The sequence below is a fragment of the Jaculus jaculus genome, chromosome 3 (assembly GCF_020740685.1).
Source record: "Jaculus jaculus isolate mJacJac1 chromosome 3, mJacJac1.mat.Y.cur, whole genome shotgun sequence".
In the NCBI taxonomy this organism is placed as follows: domain Eukaryota; kingdom Metazoa; phylum Chordata; class Mammalia; order Rodentia; family Dipodidae; genus Jaculus; species Jaculus jaculus.
In genome coordinates, this window is record NC_059104.1 from 150,448,788 (window position 1) to 150,469,074 (window position 20,287).

A 20,287-nucleotide genomic window follows, 5' to 3' on the forward strand; every position below is an offset into this window, starting at 1 on the left:
GCATGGGCTATCACATCCAACTCCCTGCTTCCCTCTGTTGGACATATATCTATGTCCTCTTTCTGTTTTATCCTCCCATTTAGAGGTCTTTATAATTTCTGTTACTTCTTCCTGGAATACACACTCATACCCACCCATATATACACACACATGAAGTAATATATAAGAAGTATATATCATAAGAGAAATAATGTTTTATACACACACACACACACACACACACACACACACACACACATATATATATATATATACACATATATATAAATTGAACTCCAAATGTCTGCAACCTTGTGTCACTGTGCATCTGGCTTATGTGGGATCTGCAGAGTAGAACATGAGTCCTTAGGCTTCACAGGCAAGCACCTTAATTGCTAAGCCAGCTCTCCAGCCATTTATTTGTTTATTGTTTTTATTTATTTATTTGCATGAGAGAGAGAGAGAGAGAAAATGAATATGGGTGTACCAGGGCTAATACAAACTCCAGATGCATGTGTCACTTTGTGCATCTGGCTTTAAATGGGTACTGGGCAATCAAACCCACACTGGCAGGCTTTGTAAGCAAGCACCTTTGACCACTGTGCCATCCTCACAGTCCTGCTCTTATTACTTCTGACTCGCCCTCCTAATACAGATATTTTTGGTTGCAGCAGTCCAAAACCCAGACCAAAAGTGATGTAAGCAAAACCAGAAGTTATTGGTTGTTAAAGCTGAAAATCCCAGCTTCAGGCATGGCTTGATCGGGGCACTCAAACAATGACATCAATACTTACTAACGCTGAAGTGGCTCAGGAGCCCATTGGCTGAGACCCATTGCGGTGGCCAGGGAAATGGCCCATGCTAAATGTCACACCCAAATAAACTGAGCTGATACCAGGAGGAAGTAAGGCTTCCCCGAGGAAGATCAGGTGCAGAGTTAAGAAGGAAGAGTGAGTTTGAGGAGTGAATGCAAAACAGTGGCTCCCATGTCTCAGGTCAGGGCAGTCTCTGGATGCTGGCTCTCTCCCCGTCCTCCTGGGATACACACTTAGAGCCTTTGAACTTCTTCCACCAGATTATGCATTCCCAGGAGGCAGGAGCTCTTTAGCCGTTGTGTTCTGAGTGTCAGGGCTGATGCCTGCATGTAACAGTTTTTTTTTTCTCTCACTCTTTTCAAATATTTTATTTATTAATCTATATTTATGAGAGAGAGAGAGAGAGAGAGAGGCAAGAGAGAGAATGGGCGCACAAGGGCCTCTAGCCACTGCAAACAAGCTCCAGACACATGTGCCACCTTGTACCTCTGGCTTTAGTGGGCACTGAGGAATCAAACCGGGGTCTTCAGGCTTTGCAGGCAAGATCCTTAACCACTGAGCCATCTAACCAGCCCCCTCCCACGCCCCTGTCTCTCTCTCTCTCTCTCTTTTGGTTTTACAAGGTAGAGTCTTGTTGTAGCCCAGGCTGACCTGACTCCAACTCATGGCGATCCTCCCACCTCTGCCTCCCAAGTGTTGGGACTAAATGTGTGTGCCACCACATCCGGGTCTTTTTTTTTTTTTTGAGACAGGATCTCATGTAGCTCAAGGTTCTTTGAACTCACTGTGTAGCTGATGATGTCTTTAAACTCCTAATCCTCTTGCCTCCACCTTCCAAGGCTGTCAGAGGGATAAGTCTGGGGTCCTTTCTATGACCAGGCTGAGTTGATTGACTTTCCAGCTGTGCCATCATCTAGCTGTCTAATTTCCACAATCCTATAAGCAAGCTTGGAGAAAATATACAGGACACATCTCCCCCCTGAGATGTGACAGTTTTCTCATGGGACCAGGCCGGCCTGCATCCCAGGACCTGGGAGGGGGACTCTATGAATCAGAAAAGGAGCTGGGCAGGGGGAGGGGAGGAGGTTACTTTGGATTAAGAGTTTTAAAAAGGGTGATTCATGATCATTGTGGCTGACATTTAAAAAGCCCCAAATACTTTTGGTAACCAGCATGCTGCTTTGCATTTTGCCTCCCATTTATCCTGGGAACGGAGCAGACCGCGGTTGCCCTGGGGTATATCATATTTCACTTTCTGCTTCTGAAGCTTTGGTGATGTTTGACTCCTCAGTTTCCCATATTTAACCTGTTATTCCAGGACTGATCATGGAAGCTCTTGCACAGTGTAGACAGGGGTTTAGGTGTCGGATAGCCTAGAGCTGGCAACTTGCTTCTTTTCTGCCATCTGTTGTGTGACTGAGGAAGGCTACTTACTGTCTCAGAGGCATTGAATCCTCTCCAAAGAAAGCAAGGACAATAATGCCAATGTTGTAGGGTATTGGAGGGCATAGGTGGAGTTATTTCTGTGTAGTATGGACTTAAAGTTTAGTTTAAACTATGATGGATGAGATGGTGGAAGGTAGGAGTGGGCAGAAGCAGGTGTCTGGTATGGGGGAGGAATGTGGGTATCTGTCCTGCTAAGGCATTGGCATAAGTCTGAGTGCCCACAAGAAAGTGTGGGTAGAACTTGAAGGGTTTGTTGGATGTAAACATTGCAAGACATAGGGCTTCCTGGCCAATGTGACATTTGTGGGACTTTTTTGTGGTGGGGGAGGAGTTGGGAAGGGTGGCCCAGTAGCCTGGGTTACTGGAACTGTGGATCTTCCCACACACATATGGACTTTCAGAGTTAACACTCAGAGTCTTGGGCACTTCTTGGCGGGCCACCCTGTAAATGTGTTCTCAATTGTGCCTGGGACTTGGAGGAACTTTAGCACCTCCAAGGACTCCAGAGCCTCAGCTTGCCCAGCCTGATGCAGGCCACCAGGGGCAGAGAGGACACTAGGTGACCTCATTATCTCTCCTCAGACATGCTCAGAAAGACTTGGTTGAAGGTTTGCAGAGGCTGGAGGCCTAGATGGATGAAGAATTACCCAAGTAGAGTGCTGCTTAATAAGGCCTAAGGAAACATGGACTCCATACTCTATACAAAGTGCTTGCCACTCGCTGAGATGTATGTTTAAATTATATGTACTTTAACATTTTTATTTGTTTATTTGAGAGAGAGAGAGAGAGAGGGAGAGAGACAGAAACAGAAACAGAGAGAATGGGCATGCCAGGGCCTCTAGCTGCTGCAAACAAACTCCAGAAACATGTGCTACCTTGTGCATCTGACTTATGTGGGTCCTGGGCAATCAAACCTTGATCCTTTGGCTCATCTGGAATTCACTATGTAGTCTTAGGGTGGCCTTGAACTCACAGTGATCCTCCTTCCTCTTTCTGCTGAGTGCTGGGATTAAAGGCGTGCACCACCATGCCTAGCTCAAAACCAATTTTTAAAGCTTTGAATCTGGTCATATTAGAAAAATCATTCATCTTAATGTCTGAGTTGATTCCCCTGGATTCTTGGACATAAAACCACATTATCTGCTGTGCTGATCAGTGCCTTCTCTGGCTCCTGCAACTGTGCCCTATTGGCTCCGTTGCGCTTCTCAGAACACACAGACAATCTGAGATGACAGTAGCCATGGTTGTTTGTGGGTTTGTTATTCCTGTCACATTAGATATGCTCAGGGAAGACTTTGGTGTCAGGACCCTCTTCAGAAGTACACCTACTGTGCCCTAGCCCCAGGGACCATGCTAGTGCTTTCCTGTTAAACATCTCGAAGGCTCTTAGCTGGAAAGAAATGACCTCTTTTATTTATTTTTTATTTTTTATTTTTTTGACATAGGGCCTCACTCTAGCCCAGGCTGACCTGGAATTCACTATGTTGTCTCAGGGTGGCCTCTAAGTCTCTATGACCCTCCTACCCCTGCCTCCCGAGTGCTGGGATTCAAGGCATGCACCATCATGCCAGGCAATAAATAAAAATATAAAAAATAAAATATAAAAAAAACAGGGCTTTGAAAGTCAGGGGAAAGAATCTAATAGAAGACTTAGATTTATAGGGGTAGGTAATTTTCATTTTCTTCCCCTAACAGTTTCTAGCAGTTAGGGGCCAGGATTGAGCAGGCCTAGAGCAAGGTAGGAGGGCGCAGGGCACAGTGGCTATTGTGGGCATTTGGCAACACAGCCCATCTAATCTCTGCGAGGCAGACATCTTTAATCCTAGACTTATATCAGAGGAAAGCAGCTCAGAGAGGTGAAGTCAGCAGTCCAAGGTCTAGGAAAGGGCAGTGCTGACACGGGGGGGGGGGGGGGGGGGGGGAGGATGCTACAGTGCTCCCTCCGTTCCAGACGAATTCAATGAGGAGGCCTGGGGAAGGAGGCCCTGGCCCTCTGTGAATGGCTGACCCCTGTGCGGAGAAGGAAGTAAGATCCTGAGGGAGAAGGCATGGAAACTGCACTTTTGCATTTAGATAGCAAGGCAGCTCATGCCTGTGATGAACTGAATACTCCACCCCACCCCCCCTCCCAGGACCGCAGTGTCTTCTGGGAACTGTTGAGTGCAATCTGGTAGACTGATGTGTCAGGAGGGAGACTGGGCAGAGGTAGCCAGGTTTGTCTCTCTTCCCAGCCACACTGACCGCCTGCCTGACCTGAAACTAAGAACTGAAATGGAAATTCAACTGCAAGTCTGAGCAGCTCTGGCTAGAGTCCCTGTGACCATGGGGAATGGATTGAAGCCTGGTGTGGAGTGGGCTCTGTTGTGTGCTAGGGACGCTCCTACTGGCCGGCTACGGCGGGCAGAGGGGCACTTAGTCTCCAGTAGCACTAGGGCTGTTCTTGAGTCCACTGACACCTCCTAGTGTTAGGATTTGTTTGTTTGTTTGTTTTTGTTTTTTCCAGATAGGGTCTTGCTCTAGCCCAGGCGGACCTGGAATTTATTACATAGTCTCAGCATGGCCTCGAACTCACAGTGATTCTCCTACCTGTGCCTTCCTAGTGCTGGGACTGGAGGCGTGTGCCACCACGCCAGGTTGGATTCTTCCTTCTCCTCATGTATGTGTGTGTGTGTGTGTGTGTGTGTGTGTGTGTGTGTGTGTGAGAGAGAGAGAGAGAGAGAGAGCGAGAGAGGCGGGGGGGGGGGGAGACACAGAGACACAGAGAGAGGGTCTTACTACATAGCTTGGGCCAGTCTAGAACTCACGGCGGTCCCCTTTCCTCAGGCTCATGAGTGTTAGGATCACAGGTCTGAGTCATCACTCTTGGCATCTCTGGGAGTCTTGGGAACCTTACTGGGTGGCTTACCCGGAGGTTTGGATTACTTCCATCTACGTGACCCTTTTTTAAATTTTTTTTTGTTCATTTATTTATTTATTTATCTATTTGAGAGCAGCAGACATAGAGAGAAAGACAGAGGGAGAGAGAGAGAATGGGCGCGCCAGGGCTTCCAGCCTCTGCAAACGATCTCCAGAAGCGTGTGCCCCCTTGTGCATCTGGCTAACGTGGGACCTGGGGAACCGAGCCTCGAACCAGGGTCCTTAGGCTTCACAGGCAAGCGCTTAACCGCTAAGCCATCTCTCCAGCCCTACGTGACCCTTTTTATTGTGGCAGTCCTCAAGGCCTGCAGAAATTCTCATTTCACAGGGAAGAGAAGTGTTTGGGGATCTACAGGTACAGGTCCAAGGAGGGGTGGGGTGAGTTATTGTCCACAGCCCAACACTGTGACTTCCTGGAGTGTCCCAGGCTAAGGTTCTGAGTAGAGCAAAAGTGGGCTCTTAGTGATTCCACAAGTAGATGTTCCTCACCTTCCTATCTGTCTCTAGATCCTTCTTAACCTTAGATTTCTAAGTCTACAGTCCCCGAATTGCAGATCTGGAAATTACTTTTGAGGATGGAAAGGGTAAGTGATCAGCTCAGGATGGCACACGGGAGGTACTGGGGCAGGGAACCATTGCCTGTAGTCTTTGCTGAGCCTCCAGACCTCAGCACCACCCTGTCATGGGCATAAGGCTCAAGGATCCCCAAAGGGGAAGCAGGGACACGAAGAGCCAGCCAAGGAGGACAGGGTCAGGAGGGCTGGAGCCTCAGAAGCAGCAAGGTCATTGTGGAGTCATCAAGGTCAGACTTCTGGCATGCTGTGCAGGGAGAAGAAAGTGGTTGCTCATTGTTACTCGCATGCACTTTAGTGGTTCAAGGCACTTTCTCCATGAATTACTCTTGATTTACAGGGATCCAGATGCTAGCTGAACAAATTACCCTCTCAGATTACACATCCAAGGCATTTGAAAACACACTGTAATTTAGGTGGACTGGCAGGTGATATTGCAAAAAACCCTTTCCTGTTTTTCAAGACATCATCATTGAACCAGTGGTACTTTTATGGGATAGACATTGTTTAACGTGCTTTTTAACTCGACCAGTGGCCAGTAAAAGATGACAAGCCGCATAGAGGGGCTGTAGGACTACTTGCTCCTCTCCTCTGGTTTGCTGGAGGCTCTGGGACATCTGGGCTGTCTCGGGCACCTGCATCTGTCCCAGCGCCGCCGCCACAGCAGGGACTCCAGCCTGGAGCACGCCTCCGGGTCTTGACTGTAGCTGGCTCGTGGCCCAGGCGGCGGCCTCTCAGGGTCGCTCCTGGACCGCAGTAGGAAAGGTGTGGACCGGCCAGAGAGGAAAAGCAGCGCCGGCGCACCAGGGTCTCGGTGGACCTGGACAGCTAGGGAGGGCGTGAGGGCCACCACCCCTCCCAAGAGACTGTCTCCGGGTGTCAGATGACATTCAGGGGCGTCGCCCTCGGCTGGTGCCACCGAGGTTTAGAGACTCACGTCCCATACACACAGCTAGCTGGGTGACAGACAGCATGTGGGGCATGCCGTTTTGACATCGCACCCGGGAATCCTCGTAGCCCCCATTTCTGCAAGGCGGACGCCCCTTCCCTTGGTTCTGATCCTGCGAAGCAAGGAGTGGGGCACCCGGACTAGTCCTTTGGTTAGGAGACGAGGCCCTCCTCGCCCAGCCATCACCCTCGTGCACACCGAGGCGAGGCTTGGCAAGTCGTGGAGTGACAAGTGGTCCCCAGCAACCGAGGACCTGGAATGTGGGTGCCCTTCCGACCACTCGGAAGGGAGGTCTTTCGGCAGGCTTCCTAAAAGACCGGCACAAGGTGCCTAGCCCAGTGCAGCGACCGTGATGGCCACGCAGGAACCTGGAGGTCCGGGTTCAGGTGTCCCCGAGCCAGCGGCGGTTGTGCGACCTTGGTCAAGTCCCATGCTTTGCTCTGGGCCGCCCGGCAGGAGAGCCAACCCCCCCCCCCCACCCCCGGCGGTGGCTGGCCGCGCATGCTCCGTGGCGGGCGGCCCGGAGCGAAGCGGGCGGGCGCCCGGGCTGCTTTGCATTGACGCCAGCAGCTGCTGGAGGTCACCGCTGGGGGGCTGGGCGCGGCGCGCCACCGCCAAGACCCGGCTCGGAGCGCGGAGCCGGAGTCCCCCGCGGCGCCGCCAGACGCGGCCGCGCGAGCCGCTCGGGGGCGCGTCTCGACGGCGCGGCCCGGAGTCGAGTGGAGGCCCACCGCTCGCCCAGCGCGGCGGCCGTCCTCGCGCGGCCGCCCCCTCGCAGCTCGGGCCGGGCGCTCGTCCAGAGCTCGCTGACAGACGGCCGTGCGCGCCGAGGTGCGGGGCCGTGTGGAGGAGCGGCGCGGGGCGTCTGCCCCTCGGGGACCGGAGGGAGGGGGGGCGGCGGAGGGGAAGGGGAGACGTCGATCGAGCCGAGGGCGGCGTCGCGAGCGCCGCGCGGGCTCCCCGGTGGCCCAGGGCGTCAATCTCCTCCCCTGACTTATTCCCCCGGAAGCGCGGCGGCCGCGGCGATGTGAGGAGGGAGGCGGCGGCGGCGGCGGCTCCCGCCTCAGGAAGGGCATGTTCGGAGGGGCGGCCGCGGCGCGCCTCTCGCCCCGGAGCCCCGTCCCCACGGCCACGGCCACGGCCGCCGCGCCCGCACCGAGATAAAAGGGGACGGCCGCCGCGTTTCCTGCCGCGAGAGCCACCCGCGCCCGCCCAGGCAGGCGGCGATGACACCGCGCCCGCGGCGGCCCCGAGGCGCCGGGCGGGCCGTTTGCTGAAGCGGATCGCCGCGGCTGCCCGCCAACGTGTCCGTCGGCATGGGCTGCGCCCCAAGTATCCACAGCTCGCAGGGCCGGGCGTCGTATCGCGGCGGCGGCAGCAGCGAGGACGAGGACGAGGACGAAGACGCGCGGGGCCCTGCGCCGCTACCTCGACCCAGCGGAGGGCCGGGTCGTCCCCGCTTCCCAAAGCTGCCCGCGGCCACCGGTCGCACCGGCCTCGTGGAGTCCGAGCCTCACGACGGTTCGAAGGTGAGGCAAGCGCCCCGGGTCGGGGGTGGGGTTGGGGGGGTGAGGCGGCGACGCGCAGCTTCGCTTAGGGCCGGGTGGGGCTCCCTCGGTTTGGCGGCCGTCGCAACCCCGTCGCCCCGCCGAGGGGGCCTTTGCCCGATGCCTGCAGCCCTCGTGTTGGGTGGGTGGGTGGGGTCGCGCGGATCGAGACTGCTGGAGTCGCGGCGTCCGTCGGTCCGTCCAACAGGTCCGACGCCGCTAGCAAACGGGACTAGCCGGGGCGCTCGAGTCCCTCCCATCCATCGGGTGGGTGGGTGTGGATGTGGGGGAACCCCCCCCCACTAGGTCCCGAGAGGGTAGACGAGTGTACACCTCGCTCTTTAAGAGGTCCCGATGGGAGAAACGGGGGAAGGACGCAGGAGCCTGCGTGCAGGGTTCCTGGACCCGGCCGCCCCGTGGGGCTCTCTCGAACCTCGGTCAGTCTTGCACATACACTTTCACTTTTCCGTTTTCTTTGGGACACTTGGAATGTGATCTGCAACCTCAGCTTGATTTCACCGCACGTGTATCCGAAATTGACGTTCGTTAGCATTCGGGCTGTATTTAAAGCCTGTGGAATTAGGAAATGCTATTCTAAACGCGATTTTTCAAGGGTTCAGCAGGACAAAGTTAATTTTTTATGAGGCAGTCTGGGACACGCTGTGGCTGTGAGTGTGTGAGTGTGTGTGTGTGTGTTTTCTTTTTCCCCTTTGAATGTCTTCCCCACTGTGTTTTGCCTCGCTTGGCTTTGTCAAAGTTCCGAGGCTCTCTTTGCTAAGGTTTTCTAAAGGTAAAAAAGGAAAGGTTAAGGCAGCTTAACTACTTCTAAGAATTTTAAAACAGTCACAACTCACGTATTGGCTCTATGTTTTATTAAGGTAGTAAATAAACAAACAAAACCTCTGGGGTGCTTGGCTGCAGATAACTGAACATCAATCAGCCCTTCTGGTCGCTGCCAATTTTCAAGTTTTACAATTTCTTTCTTTTTTTTTTTTTATTCTTGCTTACTGAGGATTACCGAATCTCCCAAATTGGAAGAAGAGAGTTGATCTGCTTACTGTCTTAAATTTCTGGCAATCATTAAGATGTTTTTCTATATGAAAGGGAAAAATCTTCTTTAACATTTGTAACTGAAGTGATTTCCACACCCCTACCATGCCTTAAGTGAAAAAATAACTTTGTTTAATTTTTTCCTCTGTAGTTTCTTTACATAAACCTGTGATGTGATGTTAAGACGTTAGGCCAAGCTGTTTGTAATGTTAGCTTAAAAACAGAAGCAAACAAACAAACATTATATAGGTGGATTTTGAATGGGAAACTTTAACAAATTTCACAATTTTAAAAATTTTTATTTATTTGCAAGGAAGGGGACACAGAGAGAGAATGAGTGCACCAGGGCCTCTTGCCACTGCAAATAAATTCCAGATGCATGTACCACTTTGTGCATTCGGCTTTACATGGGTACTGGGGAATTGAGCCTTGATGTCTGGCTTTGCAAACAAGCAGCTTTTAATTGCTGAGCCATCTCCCCAGCTGCAAATGTCATTTTCCTATCCAAATCTAATTTTTTTTTTTTTTGCTATTTATTTATTAGTAAGCAGAGAGAGAGATAGAAGAGAGACAGACAGAATGAGCATGCTAGGGCCTCCAGCCCCCACAAACAAACTGGAGATGTATGCACCACTTTGTGCATCTGGCTTTATGTGGGTACTGGGGAATTGAACTGGAGTTGTTAGGCTTTACAAGCAAGTGCCTTAACTGCTGAGCCATTATCTCCAGCCTTTAACATTGCTTGTTTTGCATTAACTAATAACAAACTTCGAAAGTAATATTTTTAGTACAACTCCTTGGTTCTTACAGGCTTTTGTATGGCAGCCTGGAAGTCTTGAAATTTATGTTAGACATCTTGTAAGTCTCTTCAGTGCAACAATATTTTATTCTTATGATCTCTGTAGGCCCCTGGGCATCTGAGTTCCTGTTCCAAGTATTCTGCTACATTATGTTGGGGCCCAGAAAATGCACTCATCCTTGCAGTGTCAAGTCTGGTGTCATGTATTATAGTATGTGCTTAATAAGTGTTTATTTATTTATTTAGTTAGTTTTTTTTTGAGGCTGGATCTCACTCTATCCCAGACTGACCTGGAATTCAGTCTGTAGTTCCAGGTTGGCCTCAAACTAATGGAGATCCTCTTACCTCTGCATCTCAAGTGCTGGATTAAAGGTGTGTGCCACTATGCTCAGCAATATTTATTTTATTTGTGTGGGTGTGTGTGTCCATACATGAGTGTGCATGTGCCATGCATCCAACTTTGCATTTTTTCCGAGGTAGGGTCTCACTCTAGCTCAGGCTGACCTGGATGCATTCAGTTTTATGTGGGTACTGGGGAATCAAACCTGGGCCAAAGGCTTTGTAAGCAAGCATCTTTAACCACTGAGCCACTTTCCAGCTCTGAATTTATTATTTATATTTTCATTTTTTAAATATATATTTTTTAATACTGTCATTATTTATTTGAAAGAGAGAGAAAGAAAAAAAATGGATGCTTCAGGGCCTCTAGCCACTGTAAATGAACTCCAGACACATATGCCACCTTGTGCATCTGGCTTACATGGATACTGTAGAATCGAACCTGGATCCTTAGGTTTTATAGGCAATGTCTTAACCACTATGCCATCTCTTCAGTGGCCCCTCCCCTTTTTTGAGGTAGGGTCCTGCTGTAGACCAGGCTGACCTGGAATTTACTATGTAGTCTCAGGGTGGCCTCGAACTCATGCAGTCCTCCTACCTCTGCCTCCCAGGAGTGCTAGGATTAAAGGTATGCACTACCATACCCAGGTCTTACTTTCATTTTTGATGTGTGTATGTGATATGCATGCATGTATATATGTTCATGTGTTTGTAGGTACATGTGTGTACAGAAGCTAGAGGTCCACACTGGCTGTTTTCTTCAATCAATCTCTTTATTCTTTGAGACAGGGTCTCTTGTTGAGCCTAGAGCTCACTCATTTGGCTAGACTGTTGAGCCCTAGGGATTCTCTTTATCTACTTCTCCAGAGCTGGGATTACAGGCAGTGTCCCAAAGCCTGGCATTTTATATGGGTGCTGGGGATCCAAACTCAGGTCCTTATGCTCATATAGCAAGCACCTTGCCCACTGAGCCATCTCCCCAGCCTGGATTTATTTTTATTGTTAACTGAATGATGATACTAATGTCACTGGAATTTGGTTCCACAAAGCACCTGATAGGCTTTAAAGTAATCCTACTGGGAGGAATCAAATCATAAGCAGCAACAGCACAACCAATAGAAATGAGAGTCTCTCCCATACTTGTTATTCATGAGCTGGTCATCTTTAAGCATACCAAGTGATAGATTGAGGTAGTTATCAGCTTTAGTCCAGCATTTTTCTTTTAAAATTAAGATTTAAATAAACTCTGAGCATTGAAAAAATGTTAGAGAAGATAAACTTCCAACAATTTAGCAAAATAAAATTACAATTAACTTGAGTTTCTTTTATAATAAGATCTTAGTTTAGTTCATTAATTTTTATTTATTTATTTTTAGTTTTTCTAGGTAGTGTCTCCCTTTAGCCTTGGCTGACCTGGAGGTTACTATGTAGTCTCAGGGTAGCCTCCAATTTACTACGATTCTCCTACCTCTTCTCCTCCTCTGCCTCCTAAGTGCTGGGACTAAAGGTATGTGCCACCATGCCAGGCTCATTAAAATTTTTAAAATGTAACAAGTCAGTGAATCTTTCAGTGAATTTCAACAAGAAATTTGGTGGGTGATGTTTTATATTCCCACAGTGTAAATAGTTCCTCAAAGTTTCTGGAAAACTGATGATTAAAAAATACGTTTCAGATTAAACAGTGTATGTTCGACACTATAATATATCCCACATATGTTCCATGGAATAATGTGGACTGTTAATAATTATTACATGAATAAAGGGTTCCACAGTCAAATCAGTTTGAGAAATGGTGGCTCAAACTAAGTTGAGCTATGTTCTTTCTTTTTCAGACAGTGTCACTATATTGCCCAAGCTGACCTTGATTTTGTGATCATGCTGCCTCAGCTTTCCAAAGCGTGTGCTCCCAAGTCCATGTCAGCCAAATTCTTTATGTAGGTCTTGTCAGAGAACTCAGCTTCTTAACATAACCTATGATTCTCCAAGTGGTGTTTAGATTATGCTGATTTTCCCAAACTTGTTTGATTATGGACCCCTTTTCTTAATGTTTTATCTTAGGCAAGAAGTATATTTAGCAGTAAAATGCAACAAATGTGATTTGCTTCTTAATGATTCCAAAGATGCTCTAAGTTCTAGTAATGAATCAGGTTGATGAAGATATAACTTATTTAAGTATTACTAACAATACTCTGGCTATTTATTCATTTCAGGAGTTATATCATCCATGTGGTTACAGATAATGAATACCATGTTCAAATTTACAGTTTTGTTTATTTTTAATCAATGTGAGCTTTAACTGTAACATTTTAATATTTTTTAGTCAGTCTTTGGATTGACTGTTTTCTTTTTCCTTAGCTGGAACTTGAGGTGTCCTTGAAACACTTGTGTACGGGGGAGGGGGTGTTAGCCTATGCTCACTCTCCCATTTTTATAAACACCCAGTGTATTTCTAGTTTTTAAAAACATGGCTATTTATTTATTTACAAGAGACAGACAGAGATAGATAGATAGATAGATAGATAGATAGATAGATAGATAGATAGATAGATAAGATAGATAGATAGAGAGAGAGAGAGAGAGAGGCACTCTAGAGCCTCCAGCCACTGCACATAAACTCCCGATGCATGTGCCACCATGTGCATCTGGCTTATGTGGGTTCTGGGTAGTTGAACCTGGGTCCTTAAAGCAAGTAAGTGCCTTTAATGCTAAGTCATCTCTCCAGCTGTCACCCAGTGTAATTCTAATGATTGGTGGCCTCCATCCCTAGCCTCATTCATCAGCTCCGAGGTGTCAGTTATATCTGTTTTTCTTTAGGCCTAGTATACAGTAGTTGTTGAATTTGAGGATTGTTTGAACCAGATTTATGAATCTCCTGTGTATATTACAAAGTAGAAATAGAAACCACTTTTAAAATATTCTTTTAGAGCAAGAGTGAGCGAGGGAGAGAGAATTAGTGCACCAGGGCCTCAGCCACTGCATTCAAACTCCAGACGCTTTCGCCACCTAGTGGACATGTGTGACCTTGTGCTTGCCTCACCTTTGTGTGTCTGGCTTACTTGGGATCTGCAGAGTTGATCATGGGTCCTTAGGCTTCACAGGCAAGTGCTTTAACCACTGAGCAATCTCTCCAGCTCAGAAACCACTTTTAACTAGAGTGGAGGCTATGAAGTTTGAATTTGGCTTTGTGGGAATCTCTGGCTATTGCTCCTAGAGCATTGCACCCAGGGGATAATGTATTTTCATCTCAGTGAGCAGTATTGATTTTCCTGTAAAGATGTAAGGATTTAGTGCAGCTAGAAGGGCAGTACATAGCAGCTGATTAATAATATGTGGCCACACAGTAATCTGACGAAGTGTTAGTGTTATTCTTAGCACTTTCTCAAGATCCTCATGCTCTCCAGCTTGTTTCTATTCCCTGTTCCTTCTTTCATTCTCCTTTTTCTTCTCTGTTTTTCTCTCATTCTTTAAATTTAAATTTTTATTTTTATTTGTTTTGAAACAGCATCTTACATAAGCCAGATTGGCTTTAAATTCACTATGTAGCCAAGGATGACCTTGACTTCTTGGTATACCTCCCAAGTGTTGGGAATACTAGCAGGTGTCACCACCACACCTGGCCTTTTCTCTCATTTTTCTTTGCCTTCTCCTTCTTCCTAGTCTTCTTGCTACTGCCTGCCAGCCCCCCTTCTCCACAAAACTGACCACTTTAGTCAACCAAAAGGTATTGGCTTCTTAGCCATGGAATAAATTTTATTGTATGTACATATATATGTATATAGTAAGTATTATTGCCTGATCTTGATTTACAAGTGGATCAATCATCAATCACATTTTTATGTTTGCCTAAATTAAAGCAATTTTCTTTGTGTGCCACCTGATTGACTTTGTTCCTCCACCAAATTACTTAAATTTTTCCTCTGAAAATATAGTTGAGAAAATGAGATCTAACTTTCTGCTACTATTATAATGTAATGCAGTTTATCTCTGGCAGTCCAGATAGCATTTTCTCATCATTGTGTTCTTAAGTCTTTCTTTTAAAAAATATTTATTTATTTGAGAGAGAGAGAGAGAGAGAGTCAGGGAGAGAGGAAGAAGGAGAAAGAGAGACAGAGAGAGAGAATTGGTGCACCAGGGCCTTTAGCTACTGCAAATGAACTCCAGACACATGCACTACCTTGGGTACTGGGGAATCAAACCTGGGTCCTTAAACTTTGCAAGAAAATGCCTTAACTGCTAAGTCATCGCTCCAACCCTTAAGCCTTTTTTTTTTTTCTTTCTTTCTTCTTCTTCATCTTTCTTTTTCTTTTTGGATTTTTGGTTTTTTGGTCTTTTGAGGTAGGGTCTTACTCTATCCCAGGTTGACCTGGAATTCACTATGTAGTCTTAGGGTAGCCTCGAATTTATGGCGATCCTCCTACATCTGCTTCCTGAGTGCTTGGATTAAAGTCATGTACTACCATGCCTGGCTCCTTAAGACTTACTTTATATAGAATTTTACCTTTTAGGATTAGCTATGAAGATTTTTTTATTTGCATTTTCTTACATTTTTGTTATATTCATAAACTATTTTGCATCTGTATACCATAACATTTCACAAATATTTCCCACTGTCATTTATTTGGTGGAGGAACAAATCAGATAAAGCATAAAGAGAAAATTCCTTTAATTGAGGCAAACAAAAATGTGATTAATTCACTTATAAACTAAGATCAGACATCAAACTTTATTCCAGCATGCATGCATGCAGATGTACAAGATAAGAAACACCATAACTTTGTCTGGTTCTTAAGATAAATATTATGTCACAATTCTGTCACATGCCTTGGGCTTTGACGCTTTTCATGCTGAAATGAGGGTTATGCTGGGGCCTGTGGTCTTTTTGGCACTGATGTTCCCTTTGAAGAGGCTTGTGACACTTTACCCCAGGATGGCTTGCCTATTTGGACTGGGTTCTTAAGCAGGGGAAGGTTCAAGGTATGAGGCCATGGAATGAGGCAAACTTCTGAGAGTAACCTAAAATGTCTTAAAGGACAGAGTATTTCAGAAAATGAAAACAAAAAGAAATTTCAAAGAATAGAGAGAGAAATTACTTAAGATATAAGTAAACCCTCAGTCATGTTTAAGGTCAGTGGTTTCTCAGTAGAGTGAGGCAATTAAAGGCCGTGAGTTCTTAGAGTGCAGATTATTCTTATTAGTAATATCTTCCATTTTCTTGGATGCCCTCTACTTTGTAAGCCTTGTGCTCAATCATTTCAGATGATATCTATTTAATTCTTGTAGCCCTGTGGGGGTGGCGATCACTTCTCTTTAGTAGGCAAGGTACCAGAGATTAGAGATTTGCCCTTGGTCCAAATTCCATTATTTCTGGCTCTTAATCTCTAGGTTGTTATTCTTGGTTACCTGCCTATGTTCATTATACCTCTCATTCTTTGAATTTCTTTTTTTCAATTTTCTTTTTGAAGCAGGGTCTCACTCTAGCCCAGGTTGGCCTGGAACTTACTCTGTAGCCCAGGTTGTCCTTGAACACAGGGAGATCCTCCTACCCCAGTCTCCTGAGTGCTGGGATTAAAGGAGTGCACCCTTATGTTGGACCTTTTTGTAACACTATATGTGAATTAACTCACCTGGGTTTTAATGAAGCATTCTGAATTTGCATTACCAGAATGTTAAATCTTTACTTTTTGAGGAAGTTGGTTATATAACCCTACCTTAGGTTCCTGTGTTTGTGGAAGTTATGGCCACTTGGGATGTTCTCCAGTCTGTTTGTGTGTGTGTGTGTGTGTGTGTGTGTGTCTGAATGAGCTGGCAGAGAATCCATGGAGTTCTTCCCCTGTTCCACAGGCTACAACCCTCCTAAGCAGGAGCTAGTTCCCCAGGAGCAAGGTCTTCCCCCTAGGTGTCCGTGTAGGCATCCTCTCAAGCCCAGCTGAAAGCTTTCTTGAGTCCCTGGTTGGGCTTGCAATCTTTGTTGTGCTTTTGAAACCTTCCTCTACAGCCTTTGTAGTCTACAATTTCTATTTTGGGCTTTCTCCTGGATTAGAGACTTCTTGAGGGTAAGGACTGTGTCCTAGTTTCAGTACGCTTCCTAAATGTTTGGCACACAGTAAATATTTAAGTTGGCACTCCAGTTTTTGAGACCGATAAGGATTTGATATATATTTGTAGGGTCTATCTCACCTTGTTTAAATTCAACAAAAATTGGCAGGATGTATTGCATGTGTTTTAACAAAAAGCCAAAGTACCCTTGAGCCAGTGATTAATCTGTGGGGTTATTAATAAAACGTTTGCCTTTAATTTTGGCTGTGTTCAGGTTGAGCAATGTTCTTAGGTCCCCTCCTTCTGTTCTACTTTTGTTCTGCTCTGTTTGGTAGGAAGAGTGTTGGAATATCATGTCTGAGCACTGTTTTGACAAGTTTTGTATTGCTGTTTGGTAGCTGCAGGCATGAAATGTAGCTTGCCTATCCACACAGACAGGAAGGATGTTACAAATTTCCCTGAACTCTGAGCATGACCTCAAAGGACTCAGTGGTGGGGGACTCACTAGTACTTTAGTTCTGCATGGGTTGGAAATACACCTTCTTTGCAGAACTCATCCTCTTTCATTCTGTTTCCCTTTCATGTCCTACATGATAGCTTCAGCTCTTACCCCACTGCCAAGTGGGTTAGTTCAAACAGCTCCAGGTCCATGCAGTCCTCAGGTGTTGGAGTTGATGGCAGCTCCCCAGCTGAGGTAGTGTTGAAAGGATACTACAGGAGAAGCTAGAAACATGGCTGAGGTCCATTTCAGAAGTATTGGCAAGTCCCAATCTTGCTTTCTTTCACATAGGGATGTGGGTCAGTAGAAAAGCACTTGACTAACATGTTGATTCCCTCTGCCCCACACACAATATTCACACAAAAGAAGGGCTGGAGAGATGGTTCAATGGTTAAATGCTTGCTTATAAAGTCTTGATGGCCCAGGTTCGATTCCCCAGTACTGACAAAGTGGCAGATACATCCTGACTTAATTTGCATTGGCAGGAGGCCCTTCTCTCCCTCTCCCTCATTTACAAACAACAACAACAACAACAAAAAGAAAAAAGGAGACTAGAATATCTTAGTCATAATGAGGATTATGTGTGAAAGTATTTTGTAAACTAAGGCATTGTTATAGCATATAAAGATTAATCATTTTCTTTTTATTTTTTCCTATACTGGGATCAAACCTAGGGCCTTTCTGGGACAGTCAATTTTTTTTTTTAATTTTTATTAACATTTTCCATGATTATAAAATATATCCCATGGTAATTCCCTCCCTCCCCACCAATTTTTTTTTTTGATGCTTTATTTTTATTAGTTAGTTTTGTATTCAGCAAATACAGTCACTTTGGTACCATTATTAGGCTCATCTGTGACTTACCTCCTTCCTTTGGCCCCTCCTTGTTGAGGTATATGGGTCATGCATTGTGGAGTTAGTCCACAGTTATGGGCAGGATAAATGTCTCTGCATATCATGACCCAACATGTGGCTCTGACATTCTTTCCGCCCCCTCTTCTGCAAAATTTCCCTGAGCCATGTTGGGTTCATTTTTGGTCTGCTTCAATGATGAGGTGTTGGGGGCCTCTGGGTCTCTGGCTCTCTGATTTGATAGGAGTTGATTTTTCTCTGTGTTGATCTCCTTTTCCCTTGTGCTGGTATCTGGTTCACCAGGAAAACAGCACCCTTGCTTGTTTTGCCAATTTTTCGTAGTTTCAGCCGGGGCACCTTTGAGATATGATGGGGTGGCTCTCTCCTTAGGATCTGCTTCTATCTGAAAAAGAGAAGCAGCTTCTCCAATGGAGAGTAAGTTAGCACCAGGACACATGAGATAACCCTTACTTTTTTAATAGAGAATTTAATAGATGTAGGCTCTCTTGCAGCCCATGATTGATGGTAGCTTGGAGAACGGGCTTATATTTGGATATGGTTCTGACTTGTTTCCCAGCTCCAGCTGTGGGTCCCGTAACACTGAGGGGATCAGTTAGCTGAATCAAGAGCAGGTGGTTCCCCACCATGGCTGTGTGCCACTATTGCACTTGTGTGGGCATCACAACAGGTTATTTATTGCTAAGTAGGTTAGACCATGAGTTACTTGGACAGATATTGGTCATTTTCCCCCAATCGCCTATGTAGCACCTTTGGCACTAGACACACTGACTGTCTGGGGACTGACTCTCTTCCAGCTTCCAGCCATGCCATTCCATTTTACATGTCTACCACATAAGGTGTCTTCAGCAGTAGGGTCTTACCACTAACCTTTGGTGGGCCATCAAGTACTCTGACAGAAATCTGTCTGTCTTTTAGGAAACCTTGTAGGTCTCTGTGATCAAAAGCTCATTGTGGATGATAGCCACATGCTGGTACTGGGAATTACAGGTCAGTGCCCATTAAGAAAAGGAAGAAAAAGATAACTAATATACACGAGTTAGAGAGAAGAGAGAGAGGGACTGAGAGAGAGGGAGAGGGAGGGAAGGAAGCTTTAGAAGATTAAGGTTAGTCTTCATCATACCCTCTCTAGTGTCTTGTGGTTCAGGTGTACCCTCTAAGGGCCTGGTGAAGGCTCAGCCATTTGGTCTGCCTTTTAGGAAGTAAAATTTTATGGTACCATTGCCGTTTGGGTCTAGATTTGTGTTTCCCACCCTTCCGTTGCCTTCCCCTCCCTCCTCACCCATCCTATTGTCTAGTCCATGAGATGCTTGCTGGGTATGTAAGGCATCTTGGGTAGATTCAGGTTAGGTGCTGTAGATGAGTGAGACTATGTGGCGATTTTTTTTTTTCTGTGATTGGGTAAGTTCACTGAGAATGATCTGTTCCAGGTTCAACCATTTTTCCTCAAATTTCATTGTGTCATTTTTTTCTTACTGCTGTATAGAATTCCATTGTGTAGATATACCACATCTTAGTTATCCACAGTCACTTTTCGTAAAGGTATATATGTTTTTTAAAGACATATTTTCTCTATATATCCATCCCTTTTTCCATCCATCAATTCATTTTATTTTTGGATGCCTTTCCCACAAATAAATTTATTCTGTCTGTATGCTTAACCCCGAAACACCTCAGTATGACCATCATTTACTAGTACCTACTCATACCGAGTCCTGTTGTGTCTTGTTCCCCTTAGTAGGTTTTTGAGAGTCATCTGTGACAACGATTCAGTCACTTTTTTCTTCTTGCCAAATTAAGTAGTAGTCTTTTTTTTTTTTTTTTTTTTCGAGGTAGGGTCTCACTATAGCCCTGGCTGACCTGGAATTTACTATGTAGTCTCAGAGTGGCCTTGAACTCACAGTGAACCTCCTACCTCTGCCTTCCGAGTGCTGGGATTAAAGGTGTGCGCCACCACGCCTGACTTCCAAATTAAGTAGTATTCTGTTACATGAGTAAGTCACAGTTCACTTATCCATTCTCATGTTTATTGATAGTATTTCTAAGTTTTGGATGTGGACATGTGCTTTTTTAAAAAAATATGTTTATTTGAGAAAGAGAGAGAGAGAAGAGGCAGATAAAGAAAGAATGGGTGCGCCAGGGCCTCCAGTCACTGGAAACGAACTCTAGATACATGTGCCACCTTGTGCATATGGCTTATGTGGATACTGGGGAATCGAGCCTGGGTTATTAGGCTTTGCAGGCAAGTGCCTTAACCACTAAGCCATCTCTCCAGCTCAACATATTTTGAGGGGGTTAAGACTAAGATGTGGAATCTGGGTCTTGAATAGGTATGTATTTTTATTTATTTTTTTAAACTACTTTAAAATGATTTATTTATTTGAGAGAGAGAGAAGGAGGTAGAGAGAATGTGTGAAAGAGAGAATGGGCATGCCAGGGCCTCCAGCCACTGCAAATGAATTCCACACGT

The 20,287-nt window shown here is 46.0% G+C and overlaps 1 protein-coding gene across 2 annotated transcripts in view; it reads left to right on the plus strand.

Annotated features, from left to right (window-relative positions):
- Positions 1-7,970: 7,970 nt before the first annotated feature.
- Positions 7,971-20,287, plus strand: part of Pde8a (phosphodiesterase 8A) — a 154,317-nt gene continuing 142,000 nt past the window's right edge. For both annotated transcript variants that reach the window (XM_045145454.1, XR_006636234.1), the window contains exon 1: positions 7,971-8,206. In XM_045145454.1, coding sequence (XP_045001389.1) covers positions 7,994-8,206 — 213 coding nt within the window. In that variant the 5' untranslated portion in view covers positions 7,971-7,993. The remainder of the gene's footprint in view (positions 8,207-20,287) is intronic.